At 36.9% G+C, this 15,869-nt stretch overlaps 2 protein-coding genes and 1 non-coding gene across 3 annotated transcripts; 2 read left to right on the top strand and 1 right to left on the bottom strand.

The window, feature by feature from the left end:
• The first annotated feature begins 1,128 nt into the window (after window positions 1–1,128).
• cxcl19 (chemokine (C-X-C motif) ligand 19) lies at window positions 1,129–4,782 on the top strand. The gene is made up of 3 exons (XM_078276166.1): window positions 1,129–1,338; window positions 3,326–3,461; window positions 4,142–4,782. The coding sequence occupies exons 1-3, from the start codon at window positions 1,287–1,289 to the stop codon at window positions 4,272–4,274; spliced, it is 321 nt and encodes a 106-aa protein (XP_078132292.1). The 5' UTR covers window positions 1,129–1,286; the 3' UTR covers window positions 4,275–4,782.
• Window positions 4,783–8,487: 3,705 nt separating this feature from the next.
• trmt10b (tRNA methyltransferase 10B) lies at window positions 8,488–12,402 on the bottom strand. Its single transcript, XM_078275846.1, has 8 exons — window positions 12,066–12,402; window positions 11,247–11,355; window positions 10,487–10,620; window positions 10,175–10,327; window positions 9,764–9,842; window positions 9,292–9,359; window positions 8,962–9,085; window positions 8,488–8,860 (listed from the first exon to the last, which is right to left on the bottom strand). Exons 1-8 carry the CDS (start codon window positions 12,207–12,209, stop codon window positions 8,724–8,726), a joined length of 948 nt encoding a protein of 315 aa, XP_078131972.1. The 5' UTR covers window positions 12,210–12,402; the 3' UTR covers window positions 8,488–8,723.
• Window positions 12,403–15,477: 3,075 nt separating this feature from the next.
• LOC144534644 (small nucleolar RNA U3) lies at window positions 15,478–15,693 on the top strand. Its single transcript, XR_013503582.1, has one exon. It is a non-coding gene; the product is annotated as a small nucleolar RNA U3 (small nucleolar RNA).
• The last annotated feature ends 176 nt before the right edge of the window (window positions 15,694–15,869 follow it).

Raw genomic sequence — 15,869 nt, 5'->3', positions numbered from 1 at the left:
ATTGTATTGTATTATTGTATTATTGTCATTCTGTGCTTGTGGTTGTAAAACCCCCCTCCTTTAAAAAGTCCCCTCAAGGTTGTTTTTCAAAAGAATACAATTTTGCCAAGTCATACTGTAATACGCCATTTAATTTCTTACAGTCATGTGGCCTTGAGGCTTCACATCATGACCCACTTTTATCCCACATTTATGACCCCAACGTCTGACAAAGACACATGTCTTTAATCATAAGGGAGTAATATTTCTCAAGTAATGTCTGAAAGCGCTCTGTCATTTAAAAAGATGATTTTGGCTGCTATCTTGGTCATTAATTAAATTATATGTCACTGATACTTGATGAACAGATAATTATGTAGAATTTCAACCTCTTGACTAATTAGCAAAACTAAGAGAGAAAGAGACTTTTAACAAGTCTTTATTTTGGTGTCAGTTTAACCTCAAAACAAATCGATTGAAACAGTGTAAATGGCGGTTAATGCTGCTCAAGTGTTCTTTCTTTGTGTTTTTAGCTGACCTGGACCAGAAATTATTCAGTTAAAACCGTTGGATGATGCTGTTTTGCCCTCATTGTTCTCCATGAAGATTGATGGAAGTGATGTAAAGTAGTGTTTTATGTGGAGTGAGCATTGTGCGGGCTAACCTAGGGGAAACACTGCATACTAACACCAAAAAGAACAAACGCTGATGAACTCACATAGTAACTCTATTGTGCTGTACATATATATAGGGTCTGACAAAGCCCCCAGGACAAAAGACAACAACAAAACCTCACATGTATATCATATGTGCAGTAGTCACAGGTCAAACTGTGTTTGTTTACAGAAATATATCTGTCGATCATTATCATTTTCCTCTTTTAGAATCAGGCAGAACCAAGTTACCGAGTTGAATACTTATGCAGAAGAGATATGAAGCTGTTGGCTGATCGTCAAGACAGACAGGCTCTGTCTGTATGACTAATTTCTCTGATCGCCAACCTCAAACACGCCGTGTCTTAACCTCAGCGGGGCCTCTTGTCTGTCCCTGAACTCATCGTCCCATGACTACCTTCTGCTGCACATGTGAATGCACCAAAGTGAAACCAACATGCGCACACAAACGCACACACACACACACACATACATACAAACTGGGTTTTTTCTCCATTTCCCACAGCTAAGTTTGTGAAGAGCACATGATTGCTGTATGTGTAAATATTTGAAATCAGAATGTATATAAACAGTCGCAACAGCTGAATGATATCTGTCTGAGTTGAAGACCTCTTCAAGTTAAGCACAAACAAGATGAAGCTCTGCATCCTGCTCATGTTTGGGACCCTGTCCGTCCTTGTTTACGGTAAGAGCAATTTGTGACTAAACATTCTTCTGTAACAGTAAAATATTAAACGCTAGGCATTTGGAATCAAGTGGGTTGGTGAAGGCTGATTAAGTTACTCGTAAATAACTCTGGATACTGAAGGGTTTCCTGCTGAGTTGTACTCATTCCAGAATAGATAATCATCAATCTGGAAGAAGCATTTTCATAGGATCTGAAACACACTGTCAAAGCCCTAAAGCAAGTAAATTATTCTAGATAAACCAGTTAGCAAAGGGGAACTGCAATGTGTGATTTATTTTAAAGCAAGAATAAATCCCTTGTACTTTCCTGTATTGTGAATGTTCTCTTGAGAAGCATAGCAATCATTTCACCATGTATTGCATGAAATATAAATCATTATATCTGTGTTTTTGCAGGTTACTATAAAAAAAAAACAAGCACTTAAAATCAGTTTCTATTCTTTTCTGTGTGGTATGACAATCAACTTGCAGGGACTTGAAACTTGCTTCTGTTCCATCACATTAACATCATGTCTGCTCTTATTGTTTATGGTTTTATCGTTGCAATGTATTCAGGGGCGTAGCAAAGTATTCTGGGCCCTGTAGAAAGGCATTCTCAATGGGCCCCTCCCCACATCCACAGCTATTCATTCTAGCATCTTTTTGGGCCCTCCTCACATGAGGGCCTCTGGGTTGTGTGGAAAGGGGACTGTGTGTCCCCTTTCCACCTCCAGTCCGACACCCCTGATTGTATTTTACAGTGTGTGCGGATGTTAAAAAAGCCTGTTTTGCATTACCACACCAAAATAAAGTAACCAGAAATGGAAGAAGTACTCAGATCCTTTAGTTGAGAAAAAAATCCTCAGTGTAAACCACAGTGTAAAATTACTCCATTACAAGTAAAAGTTCTGCATTGAAAATTTTACTTGAGTGCAAGTACATATGTAAGTATTATCGCCAAAATGAAAGAAAAGTACTTATTTAGCAGAATGATCTTGTTTGATGGTTTATTGTTATATATGATAATATTAAATAGTATTAATAATGCGTTAATCTGTAAGAAGAACTGTATGTATAGTTAATAACATTTAACATTTTTATATATTATATAAATATATATATATTTAGTTATATGATAATCTGTTTTGTATGTAACATCTTAATCTGCTAAGTAACTTTATGGAGTAAGTGGAGTAAAAAGTACAATATTTCCTTCTGAAATGTAATGCAGTAAAATAGATTTATAAAAAAAGACAATGGAAAAAAAGCAAAAGTACATCAAAATTGTACTTACCTACTGCAGCTACATTCCACCACTGAAGGTAACGTAGGCAAAAACAAAATGCAGCCATGGTGTTGACTAATGTATTACCTATGATGGAATGTTGAACCAACGGCTCTATATTACCGTAACTCAGCCAAACTTTTCAGTCTTCAGTGACCTTTTCGCATCATGACTTCAGAATGTACGTTGTAGTGAACATGAAGCTGACTAGGGGAGAAAAGAGGGAAGTGCCCATTGCCAATACCAAGGCTGCTGGTTCTGATGAAAGCATGCAGTTAGAAAGTTGTCAGTATTTGATTCATGGATTAACGAACACATACACATCAGGTGTTACACCATCACACTGAGACCATGTCAAGTTCCCAGTACAATCAAACAAGGAAGGGGAGGATGCAGTGGTTTTGCATTTACTAAAGGAACCTAAGTAATCCTATGATGTAATCCCCAACATTTATCATTGTCGAGCTGATAATGTCAAAACACCAGAGATGGTAACATTTCTGGGAGCTGTTAGCATAGCAAAAAAATACTGTAAAATAATAAAATAAAGTTTCATTACATTCAAGACCAAGTTAAAAAAAACATCAGCATGCTCCGATCTTTCAAGTAAAACTACAACCAAAGCAGAGTTCCAAGTTTATTTTCACAAGTGATTTAGAAAAAGTCTGCCATGAATGAGAAGCCAATGTGATATGTTTGTCTGCTTAAAATCTGACGACAGGAATGCCGCCAATCAGTAGGGACTACAACACACACTGCCGGTGCCTTCAGGTGGAGTCGAGGATCATCCCTCCAGACAATCTGAGGAGCATCAAGCTCGTCCCTGAAGGGCCCCACTGCCCGGATATAGAAGTCATGTAAGTGCTCTCATATTAACGACTGTATAATCAAAGTAATCACGCAAATCATAACAAATTTATATTAGAAGAAAGAAAGTAACAACTTTTGTCATTGTCAATTAATCTGCAGTTTAAATAATCATTTCATCATTTAAAAAACAACACAACATTGTTAAAGGTTATTACAATTACCCAGAGCCCAAAGTGATGTCTTCAAATTGCTTATTTTGTCCCAAAAGAGATTACATTTACAGTGATATAAAAATCAATGTACTGTAAATCCAGGGCTCGAGGGAACACATGTCCTCGGTATTGTTTCTGGGAAGTTTTGTAGTTTTCTAATGGTCTAAAGGTTTAATAAAAGGGATTTAGCTTTTCCATCTGAAACAATATTTAGATCATTATGTTTTTATATTTACATGATATAAAATTAAACAGTTAAATGTACATAAAAAGTGAAAGACAATTCTTTAAAACAAATTGTCTCATGTAAATCATGAGACAATATTGAATATTGTTATTTGATATATATTGTATATTGTTATTTACTTGTTATTGAACAGTGCTATACAAATGAAATTGCCTTGCCTTTGAGACAGGATTTAGATGATTGTGTATATAGAATATATAGGAAGAAATTATGAAGTTTGGTTGCTTTTCAATCCTGGCCTTAATGGTGGTACTTTTCTTTTGACCAGAGCTGGACTGGTGAATGGGGAGAAAGTGTGCCTGAACCCCCGGTCCTCCTGGGTGAAAAAGCTTATCCACTTTGTTCTTGAGAAACAATTACATCAGCAGGGAGGAGACGCACTTCCCAAAAATCGAGGATAATACCATGAGAAAAAAAATGAAAAATATGTTGCAATTGAAGCTGATGATACTAATAACTTCTTTCTGCAACTATGATCCATGCTGTTTTACTTTAATAAATCACAACATTTAACCCAAGTTGTGTAACTTGAATAACTTTTCTGTTGTTATTGTTAATATTTTCTAAAACATTTCTAAGTAACAATGATTCTGGACTTATATTGACATTTGTCTTAGAGCACACAAAAACAGATGTGTGTGATTATGTTAAGGAAGTAGTTGTATGACTTGCATAAGTTATTTAATTGTGCTCATATATTCAAGTGTGACATTAATATGTTAATCGTTATTCTGTGTAGAAAGTTTGGTTGTATGACCTTTTGAAAGCAGATGAATGTAGCATGAAATATGTCATACTATGTAATACTGTGTGGAGCTTCTCCAACATATCATTTGCTTTGTTAAACCCCTATCCATATAGCTAATGCGAGGCTTAAAAGAAAAACAAATATATGTTTAAAAAGCAAAATGTGTTGTGTCTTCCATTCAAACTTGCTTTGCTCTGAATGTGAATCCTGTCGCCACGTATTTGTATAAAGACACTGATGAACACTTAGCGTTTTAATAAACTTCAACACCGTTTTTCAGCCAACAGAAGATGCACAAACTTAAACATAAGATATATAAAACAAAATGTACAATAACAAGACTACATTTACACCTTACATTAACCCGCGTTTTTTCTTATCCTGTTGTGTGTGTGTGTGTGTGTGTGTGTGTGTGTGTGTGTGTGTGTGTGTGTGTGTGTGTGTGTGTCACATTTGCCTGCCATGCCAGAGTTGTGTGCACTTCCCATGATGTGTCATTCTCTAACCTGTTGGAGCTTATGGGTTCTGCATTGTGGGAGACTTCCAGATAACTGTCAGTTAATCAGTGTGTAGGCTACTTTGACAGAGACGTTAGTTCCAGTACATTTTGTTGCACCTTTTCAAACAGGTACTTGCTCTTATCACTAGATGGAGTTTGGTAATACAGGTTAGGGATCGTTCGGTATTTATGGAATGGACCACTGGAGGAAAATAGGGGAGGGTCATGTCCTTTTATTCTTTGTTGAGGGGAGGGTCACCCAACATGTTTTAGTCTGGGGGGGTCACCCAACTTTTGTTTTTATGAAAACAGAAACATTTCAAAGTGGTTTGTTTGGTGCATATTTTGTCATGTAGCTCTTAGTCTCTGCCCTCCTTCGCTACCAGATGGGTCTGACCCATGAGTTTGCTGGGGGGGGGGGGGCAGGGGGAGCACTGCCCCATGGTGGCTGAAACGGGTAATTGCATTGTTTAAAGAATTTGTGGAATAATTACATCTGGCATGACCAGATATTTTATAAATATCTTAAATAACACAAAACAACTAAATGGTGGTAGGTAAAACATCAGATTTAATAAAAAATTAAAAAATTAATTTAATAATTTAATAAAAAAAATAATACCTGGCTGACGATGGGAGCAGCAGGACGCAAAAAACGAAAGTTACTGTTGCACTAGTCTGGACATCTTGCCGTGCCAACCTTGCAATAAAGGTTTCCTAAATGCCATGTATATACATGTGATGTCAGCTTACTAATTGATTGCGGGTTTTGTGTAGATTTGGACTTTTATACGTTTATTCCACTTTGTTTAAACGGCGAAGCCTCGTTCACCTGGTTGGAGCTGGCTGGTGAATGTGACGCACCGTTGGATACACCGTGTAAGATGAGAATGCAGAAGTATATCAAATGTCATCTGTACGTCTTTGCTAAGCTCAAACTAGCACATAATGGAAGGGTAATTCCTCTTTTCAGAAAAATTCTTACTGGCGAGGAGAGGGTCAAATCTTAAATCTTTATACCTTAAAGGTCCCAAAACTCCTCCGGTGGCCCTTTAAAATAAATAATGAACAGTCCCTTACGGACAAAAGACTTTAAAGTAGGATCAGGTGTCGATACCTTCAGGCCCCTGGTACCCGCTCAACAGTCCCGCCCACAGCGGGTTCCGGAAGTAAAAATACAATGCAATTTCTCCATTGACAAATTGGAGTATAAGCCATAAAATCAGTAACCGTCGATGATAGACTTAAAACCAGCATGCCGACATGACTCAGCCATTGTATATGCTCATATAGACGCCACAAATCATGGGGGCACTACCCTTGTTTTGAGATAAATGTCTTTTTATTCGCGATGTCTTGGATAAGTACTTCATTACCCACAATCCTGAACAATCCCACAGCGATGCCTCTGATTGGTGGAACTCATGCTGGTGAGGAGGGTGTCAGTACCCGAGCTGTTCTGCTTGCACGATCCGTCACAAGGATTTACGACACTGCACGAATCACGATCTGTTCCACGCTTCTGACGTTAGTCTCTGCCGGGAAGCTAACGTTAGTTTAGCTAAGAGCTAATTTGGCTAACCGCTAGCTGACAGCTTGATTCAGTCTAAAATAACGTTAACTCAAACTTCACACTGGGTAAAGCCGTCTACAGCTGACGTAACAGCTGTTATATATGTTAATAGTAATTTTCAGGTTTTATTTTGAGGGTCTTTTAAAGTTATTACATGCTGTCTCAGCTAGCGGTTATCTGAATTAGCTGTTAGCTAAACTAACGTAGCTTCCTTTATTCAGTGTGCGGTGGTTTATGGGATGAGTAGTTCCTTCGTTCTGAGATGACGATATGTACACAGTCTTGTACCTTTGACTTTTTGGGGATCCACACGCACAATCGTTAGCCTATAGGCTAACGATTGTGTCATAACCACGGGACTTACTGTTGCATAGTAGAGGAATTACCATATAGTACAGGAGAAGCTCGCAGGCAGTTTCGACTTACATTAGCTGTTTAAGTTTAATTACTAATGTTAACTAGCATTTTAGTTAGCAATAATTAGCCTGTGTCCATGTTATCTCCTTACATATACCTACGCTCTCCTTCTCTGCAAGATTGGGAATGATTGAGATTTCTCTCGGCACAGCTACCAGAAGACTTCCAACTTTCAGACAGGTTGCTCACGTCACATTTACGTTGTCTCTCTCTCAGTTGGAGGCTGCGCAGTAACGCTCGGCGCTCACTGGAAAAGTGCTTCTAATAGCCTTCACTGGTCTCCGTCCAGAGCAACGGGATCTGTTGGTCCATTCTATATACAGTCTATGGTATGAACTTGGCATCACCCGTATCCCAACATTCATTTCGTTTCACCGCTGACTGATCGTTTGTTTAAATATCACAACACATGTCCATCATAAGATTAACGGGAACCTGTGGTTAACTGTCTTTTCGGAGTTAAACTCCACAAGCACACACACACAGTGCAGCAGGCAGAGGCGGGGGAGAGAGATATACCCATTTCTCTTCGGGAGACTTGTTTAAATTATGCCATAAAAATATGCAAAATCCATAATTTCTAAATCCAAAAAAACTAACTTTTCTGCAGTAGTAGTTCAGTGTGATTGTCAGTAAAGCAGTCTGGATGATGCAAGTAAATTATTTTTTTTTATAAACAGGGGTGATCTAATTACCAAGGAGCAACATTTCACAATTTCACAATCAGTTATAGCCCCCAAGGCTATGAGATAACTGACATTGAGAGGATACCTTCACAGTCAAAAAGGACAACAGATTTTTTTCTGAGGCTGGTCATGAGATAAATCCAATGTTCTTTGGAAAACTCCAGCTGCAACCCTCTCTTCCTTCTTTCAGGCTGTAACAGTTAGGCTAACCAAAACTCTACAACCAAAAATGGACATCAGGCAGAAGTGATCTAGCAAATAAATCTGAAAAATCTTTGAAAGTGCAACAACGCTGCTTTACAGTGAAACATACAGTAGATATCTAACAATATACAACAGTTCAAGTACAATGACCCAAACAAAAGCTATCCGCTATACTCATATTCATTAACAAGCAGCTTTCAGAAACTACGGTTGGCAACAGCTTAAAAAAAGAATAGAAAAAATACAGGGAACAGCTCTGCAATTCTTTTATCCTTTGCCTTCAGGTCAATATTTTTAAGTTGGATAGATGATGATGCACACCTGCATCATCTACGGGGGCATTTTCTCAGTTTTTAGTCGCAAAACTGTTTGTGCCAAAATTGCACTTGCATTAAGATTTTATGTACAAAAACAGATTAGATTATTAGTGTTTCACAATGCAATGCAATTGTTACTGAACTCAACAAAAATGATTCCTGAGAAAGTGTAAAAATACCAAAGTGCCACTGTTTTATTAAAAAGTCAGATGAGAACTTTTAAACATTTCCAGCCATAAACAATATTACAGTTGTTGGTAAAAGTAAACAATACCCAGAAATGTTAAACAACAGTGTGCTATTTCTCCTTAACCAGGCACATCACGTTGTATCAACTCCCCTCAAGTAAGTAACATGGACGCAAAAAGGGTTCTGTATAAATCATGACTGAAAATGAATCCCTATGCTAAGTTTGTGATGGAGGGACGGAAAGTGGTAGGGAAAACTCTGGCGCAACAATATAACCCTTCCCCTGGGGGAACCATGCCAGCAGGGCTTCTGTCCAGCTGCCGGTTTTGCAGAAAGTCAATAAGATGTCAAACACTGTGGACAGAGAGAGAGAGAGAGAGACAGAGAGAGAGACTCCATTAATAACAAATACAGAATAGCATCAGTTGTCTTGCAAATTAAATACAATGTCTCACCCTGATTAACAGCCAGGATCTTTGAGTGGAAATTCTTGGCATTGTTTTTTTTCACCATGTACTCGTCTATGGGCAGCCTCGCCTTGTGGACGCTCAGTTCTCTGGCCCTCGAGAAGCTCAACTTCTGCAGGGGAGAGACGACAGTGATGTCACTGCATTAATAACAAACGCTGCTGGATTTAATTTGACCTGAACAGAAAAGAAAGTTACTTATATACTGACTTAAAAAAAGAAAATCAACATTGAATCAGTCATATTAAATTAGCTGATCGAGTTGTTGCTATGGGATGTCTGTGTTGTGCAGTTATAACCCGTCTGAATGTATAATACCTTCTGGATGCTTTCATCCACAAGGCCACCGAGGACGTACACCTTGTCAGCATCCACTGTTTCTAAAGCTGAAATAAAAAAAAATAAAAAAAATTAAATAATATTAATAAAAAATAGTATTAAAGAAAATCTAATGGGAAAAGACAGTAATATGGACATGCGAATATATATAGCATTATGTAGCTTTGCTCTGAAAACAGTTTTTTTGGCTCAATGTACAACTTTCTTCTCATTTTCCATGTATTATTTAGCTTTCAATGAGGTTTTTTAATTAACCCTCAAATTATCTCTGTGTTTTACTATGTGTACGTTTCAAAACGGGTTTGAGTAAAGTGCTAGTAGAAGTATAAATAGTAGCAGCAGTAAAAGTTGTAGTGGTATGGTCCACATGAATGTGGTCAGAATGCACCCTCTGCTGGCCGCAAGAAATAGTTCAACTAAATTTGTACTTCTATTGAGACATCATTCAAACCTTCTTCAGCATCTGGTGTGAGATAGACGACAGTTTCTGGAGAAAAAAGGTCCAGACAGCTTTCTTCTGTTATGTCCATCTGAAATAAATGTACAAAGGGAATAAAAAATGAAAATAATCTGAGTCTCTTGCTAAATATTCAAACTATTCCTAGCCCAGATTATGTACAATTTTATGTATTTAGTTTAAAGTTAAAATAAGACTTCAAACAATTGTCTCCAGATTAATTGCATAGCTTTTAATTTGGCAAAACAACTACTTAGATATGTCCAGCTTTATTTTCCCTTCCAGAAATACTTACCAGTGAATATCAGGATGTGAAAATGTTGTGCTGTGATTTGATGCCTGCTACAGATCAAATTTCCTTCGGGATAATACAATTGAAAGTTGAAGTTGAACAACAATATTCACCATGTAGTTGAGGAAGCCTGCATTCATTCGTAGGCACTCTCTGTAGAGACGGCTGTCCTCTCTCAGGTCTGTCAGGAGAAGGTGAAAGGGTCGAATCGCCTTCTTGTTTGAACCGTACAGTCTTCTTAACTGGCCGGCCAGTCGACTGATCTCCTGAACCAGACAACACACACATAGTTAAGGTAGGTGAACTTATGCAGACAGTATCTCTTTGGAAAACCATTATTTGAAATTAAACCAGCTGGTTTGTACCCTCTAAATTCTCAAAAACAGGCTGTTTAAGAGTTAATGATGCTGTTTTGTGGCACCTACCTTGTCAGACATGCTGTCTGTCATACTCAGGTCTACGCAGAGTTTGAGTCCTGTGGACTGAGCCTCAGCTAAACGCTCTTTTGTGATCGCTTTCATGACTCGTTTGGTAAACTGAGGATTATCTGCGCGGGAACCTGTATGACAAAAATCACAGGAAAGACAGACTTAGACTTAGACTTCTCTTTATTGATCCTTTTGGGATGACTCCCGCAAGGAAATTAGATTTCCAGCAGCAGATTTCCGCAACTTACAAAACACTTGTATAGAAAATAAAGAGGTATAAAAAATACAGTATAACAATAACAATAAACTTTTAGCTAAATATAGGAAGTAAACAAACTGTAAAAAACAATGAACTACAGATAAATAAAGATAAATATATAGGACTGTGTATGGCATTGTGTTATTATACAGTGAATAAAAGACATTTAGCATAAATTAGCAGTTAAGAGGGGTTAGAGTGTCCAAGTATGTATGTGAGTAGATTATTAATTAATTGCACAGTGAATGAGTGAGTGGCTACCACTCCTTCCCTTCCTTCCTGTTCTGTTCTGTCCTCTACCCTATTTCCTCCTCCCCCGAGTGAGGAGTTATAGAGTATGATGGCATGAGGGACAAAGGAGTTCTTGAGTCTGTTGGTCCTACACTTGGGAAGGTGTTCTGGTTATAGAAGCTCTGGAGTTCAAATGTAAATGACTTTCACCTTTAATCTCCATGCAAAAGCAAAATGAGTGTTTGATTCTCTTCGCTTGATCTGTACCTGACTCCTGCTCACGGTTAAGCTTCCTCCGCTGCTTCTCTTCTTTCCTCTTGCTTTTCTTCGCTGCCAGCTGCCTCTCCCAGTGTCGCTGCTTCCTCAACACATTTCTCTGTTCATTTAACAGATAGATCACCATTAACAGTGCAGAATAGGTCAAGACAACTACAGTATTTTAAGACCAACTACAAACATAACTGGGATACTACATGATATATTTTAGATGGAAACCAGGTAAATCATGCATTTTATCAACCAAAGTAATCTAAAAACAAGAATAATACCTAAAGAAGAAATATGAGGATTTCAACCCTGAATAAAAAAAAAATAAGATTAACCTGCTTTGATATGTAACATACCATTGTCATGTGACTACTGTGGGTGTTTTAGGACTGCACATTAGACTGATTCAGAAATCAAATAGGATCTCAGACACTCAGATCCCCTATTGCATTCAGATTGTTGATGCACCTACATGTTTTTATATTTTGCCTTGCTGTTTTCATGTTTTGCCTGATGTTTTTGCCAGTTTTTATACTGTGGTCCTGAGAGAAACAATGTTTCAATTAGCTTAACTTCCATGGTTTAAATGACTCTGTTACCTAATAAATCATGATGTTCATATGTTGATGCTTTTTGTTTTTACATTTTACAGAAGTGATAATTATGAAATAACAAAGGAAATAATCAATAAAATAATGATTAGTGAAGCTGCTACCCTGGAAAAACATGCAAGCATGAAGAGGTTTTAAAGTAGTAACGTTAGTAGTAGTAGTAGTAGTAGTGTATTTAAAATGATGGCCAAGTACAAAATCTACTCACTGAAAACGGTGCAGCTTCTCTCCCTGCCCTGTCTTCCACCACATCAGTCTCCACGTCTATTTGAAGCAGATCCATCACCTCTGAAACTCCATTCAGCTGCATTTCACACACATCTGAGCCTATATGTGCCATTTCAGTCAACATTTATCTAGTTATTTGTGGCATTTAAAAGCCAAAAAGTAATATCTGTGTTGATATCGTAACACTAAAGGTTTTCAAAATAATAGCTTTTTTTCTGAAATCCACTAAATGACACATTAAAGCAACATATTAGTGATCTAAAAGTCAGAAAGAGAGATAATGGATAATATGACTAAGAAAGGCGTCGCTTCCATGTGAGCGGCGCGTGTGAATGACGTCAGAGTAAACAAGTGGAGGGGGCGGGGACAAGACGATGAATTTTGAATGAATGATACTTTAAATGTGAATTTTGAGAATTAAAAAACAATAGGGCTACATTCAGCCAGCCATACATCGCATATTTACTATTTTGTGTAATATTTAAAAATGTATTATAAAAACGTTTTAAAATAGTAGTCAGTAGTTTACATTAACACTAACACGCCAGAAGAGGCCACTGTAATACCAGTATAACTCCAAATAAGTTTAATTGGTGAATACTATATTAATCAGATATTGAATCCTAGAGGTTAATTACTGCTCATTCCCTAATATAGCAAGGACGATGGGTTTATTGGAAATAAATATTTTCTTCTGTATGAATTCTTCTAAGAAATAGACATACATGGGCTACACACATTATGTGTTTAACACTGAAATACATCAATTTTTCTAAAGAGACTCTGTGTTCCATGAGAAAAGAAAATTTGCAATTTTATTTTGAATATATGATCGCTCAGTAACAAGGTTAAACAAGTAAAAGAAGATGAAAAAAGTGTTTATATTTATTCTTATTGGATTTATCTATTGTCTTTTTTTTTTTCTTCTTTTTTTCAGAAAGGACATATCTACAGCTCTCTGCGAACGGTGTCCTGAAGATTCATATTCCTAAGTCATTGCATCAAATATCATGAAGAAAAAGAGATTTCTCACCACTTGCATACTGTTGATGAATTGGTACATTTTCATCAGAAAAGAGTTTATTGCCAAGTACGTAACACTTATGAGAAATTTGCCTTGGTGGTTGTTACATTACTTTCCTATCCTGATTTATTCCACTTCAAACTACATCTTCAACTCTTTTTAGAAATAACACCAAATAATAAACCAGTTCAAACTTAGCACAGAATAAAATAAAATACAACTTAAACTTTATTTAATCGAACTTTGTAAACGTTCCCTTCCTGTTCCAATTAAGCATGTGCAAAGGGGAGCGATTTCTTTACCGAATGTGTTTGATGCAAACGCGGCTATTGGGATATTTTACCGTAATTAGTCCATGGATGGTGAGTAAGGTTATAATTTTATTGTATGGTAAAACAAATATATAGTTTAAAAACGTATGTAAAATGTTAAGCGTTTTGAATTTTCTTTTAAGCTGCGATAAATGACAGTTATTTCAGTCGGCTGTTCAGTTAAATGCCGTTGGCTGTTTTAAAACTTTCTTTAGCGTTAGCTAGCTCAAAGTTATCCCGTTACTAGTCTGAAGGTTGTCTTATATATACTTTTATATTCACACTCTTAAAACACGTGTGGTGGTCAAAACGGGTTAAGGATACTAAGATTAACCTTCAGTCTGGCTCCAAAAATGTGTCAAGGTCGTGGTGGACTGACAATGCTAACGTTAGCTAGCTAGTGCTAGAAACGCACGCTAAGTAAGCTAACGTTAGCCTTAACTTTCATAAATCCTCAAGTAATGTTACATGCGCTGCCATAGACTGTAAATATTATGTGCGCTGCGAAAAGTTATATCTAAGCATACAGAAAACTATACAACTTGTGCACAGTGTTTCCCTATGTTGACTGGATTCTCAGTTAACACTTTAAAGTTTCTTCAAATATTTAACAGTTAAACTTTTCGAAATCCACATGAACATACTTGCAGGGGAACACTGTTGTGTGATGCTGGATGTCTAAACACAAGGGAGAAAAAAAGTCAACATTGAGGTAATGAGTGTGAAATGCTGCTATAAACCAATCTTGTGCCATCTTTTTTGGTTATTAGTGCTGGTAGAATCTAGCCATTGTTATATTTTCATCCCTTATATTTTATTTAATTTATAACGGCTGTGTAATGTGCTATGTAAAAATATTTTGCTAAATAAAGTTTAAAAAAGTTTTAGCTTAGTTAGCTTTAGTTTTTTTAGCTACACTAAGCTACTTCATTAGTGGTTAGAGGACCCTGTGGTCCAGCCAACAATACTACAACTAATTGCCTAATGCTTTAAATCTAAAAACTTACTTTACTAAACGTTACTTGTTACTGACTTTTAATTCAACATATTCTGTTTCTCTACTTAAACTACTGGAATAATCCATATTGTATTGGCTTTTTATGTCACTGCTTTCAGCAAGTCATTCCAAAACACCTAATCGTTTTGTTATAACAACACTTCAAATGAGTAAGAACATTGTTAGAGTAAGAGCTCTGTTACAAAAGAAAAGCTTTATAGCTTTAAATAATTTGTTGTAGTGAGATAAAGTTGTAAAATATGTTCTCTGTGTTTTCTTAGACTTGAAGTGTAGTCATTAAAACGTTTTGAAACTATTTTTCAAGTGTTTCTGTCAAGTTTGCTGCTATTTGGTCATGCACAGGAACTATCGTGTAGTCTTGTTTGTAGTCGGAAGCCAAAAGAAGGTGCACACTGGGTTCTAGCTCTTCTTAACGTTAAAGTGAAATTATCATTGTCTTTTACTTTGTGACATTATTTATATGTTAACTAATGTTCCATAATGTGACACCAGCATTCAGCCAATGTACACGTCTTTAGAATTGTTGAAAATGTCGGCTCTAAAAACAATGGTTATGCTCTGTTGTTGTTAGCATTTGAAGCTAACACGCTGCCATGCAGCATCACAGCACCCAATGAGAGACTCGGAGGAGGGTTATGCTACCAGACAGCATTGTGGGTATTCGTAATAAATATATTTCATAGATTATTAAAACATTTTATACGGGCGTTTATCCTGTGAACAGTTTCTTTGTATAGGCTGTGCTTTGTATTGACGATAGAACGATGTTAAAATATATTTTCGGTGGCAGATATTGTCATTATGGTGCGATTAAAAATGCATAGTATGCGTTTTAATGTTCAGTATCGTTCTAACAAGTGCAGAAATATGTGCATATTGTGTTTTTTATTCGGTGTCATCCATTGTTTAGCTTTTAAAATGTTCTTTGTGATGATTGTCTTAGTAAAAACATCTGGTGGACAGTGTTTGGATGTAAGCACCATGACAGTAAAGCCCAGGTTCGTCATACTAGTCGTAGGCCAAGCGCGTTGGGGAAGTTAAGACTATACTTTCAGGGATCATTTCTATAGTTTTTGACTTGAGAAATGTGTTTCTAAAATGTTTGGTCTCGCTAACCACGATGAAGAGTGAATGATACTCTTTCCTGAGCGCGAAGCGGGCAGAGAATCTTGATTTATTTCATGTGTTCTCTGCTTTTGATGACCGTTCACTGTCTCCTCGGGGACAATGAGGGGAAGAGTATGATCAGAGTGGTAGTGCATTAATGTTTAAAATAAAAACAGTATGAAGCGCTAACTGAACTCACTTGGAGCAGTAGGTTAAGTAAGAAGTTGTATCGACAAAATACGCTGAAGTACATGTATTCAATTATTGTATCTTACATATTTGATGTACTTTTTAAAACTAAAACTTCATGACAGCAGTATTCTG

Source organism: Sander vitreus, chromosome 19 (assembly GCF_031162955.1).
Source record: "Sander vitreus isolate 19-12246 chromosome 19, sanVit1, whole genome shotgun sequence".
In the NCBI taxonomy this organism is placed as follows: domain Eukaryota; kingdom Metazoa; phylum Chordata; class Actinopteri; order Perciformes; family Percidae; genus Sander; species Sander vitreus.
Note: the sequence above shows the minus strand (reverse complement) of the source record. Positions and strands in the feature narration are given on the sequence as shown.

Excerpts from the sequence above, each read along its gene's own strand:
- cxcl19 (XM_078276166.1), top strand. The coding sequence starts at position 1,287 with ATGAAGCTCTGCATCCTGCTCATGTTTGGGACCCTGTCCGTCCTTGTT. Across the intron at positions 1,339-3,325 it reads CCTGTCCGTCCTTGTTTACG|GAATGCCGCCAATCAGTAGG; the intron begins GTAAGAGCAATT and ends ATCTGACGACAG. Across the intron at positions 3,462-4,141 it reads TGCCCGGATATAGAAGTCAT|AGCTGGACTGGTGAATGGGG; the intron begins GTAAGTGCTCTC and ends TCTTTTGACCAG.
- trmt10b (XM_078275846.1), bottom strand. The coding sequence starts at position 12,209 with ATGTTGACTGAAATGGCACATATAGGCTCAGATGTGTGTGAAATGCAG. Across the intron at positions 10,328-10,486 it reads CAGACAGCATGTCTGACAAG|GAGATCAGTCGACTGGCCGG; the intron begins GTAGGTGCCACA and ends TGTCTGGTTCAG. Across the intron at positions 9,086-9,291 it reads TGGATGAAAGCATCCAGAAG|AAGTTGAGCTTCTCGAGGGC; the intron begins GTATTATACATT and ends TCTCCCCTGCAG.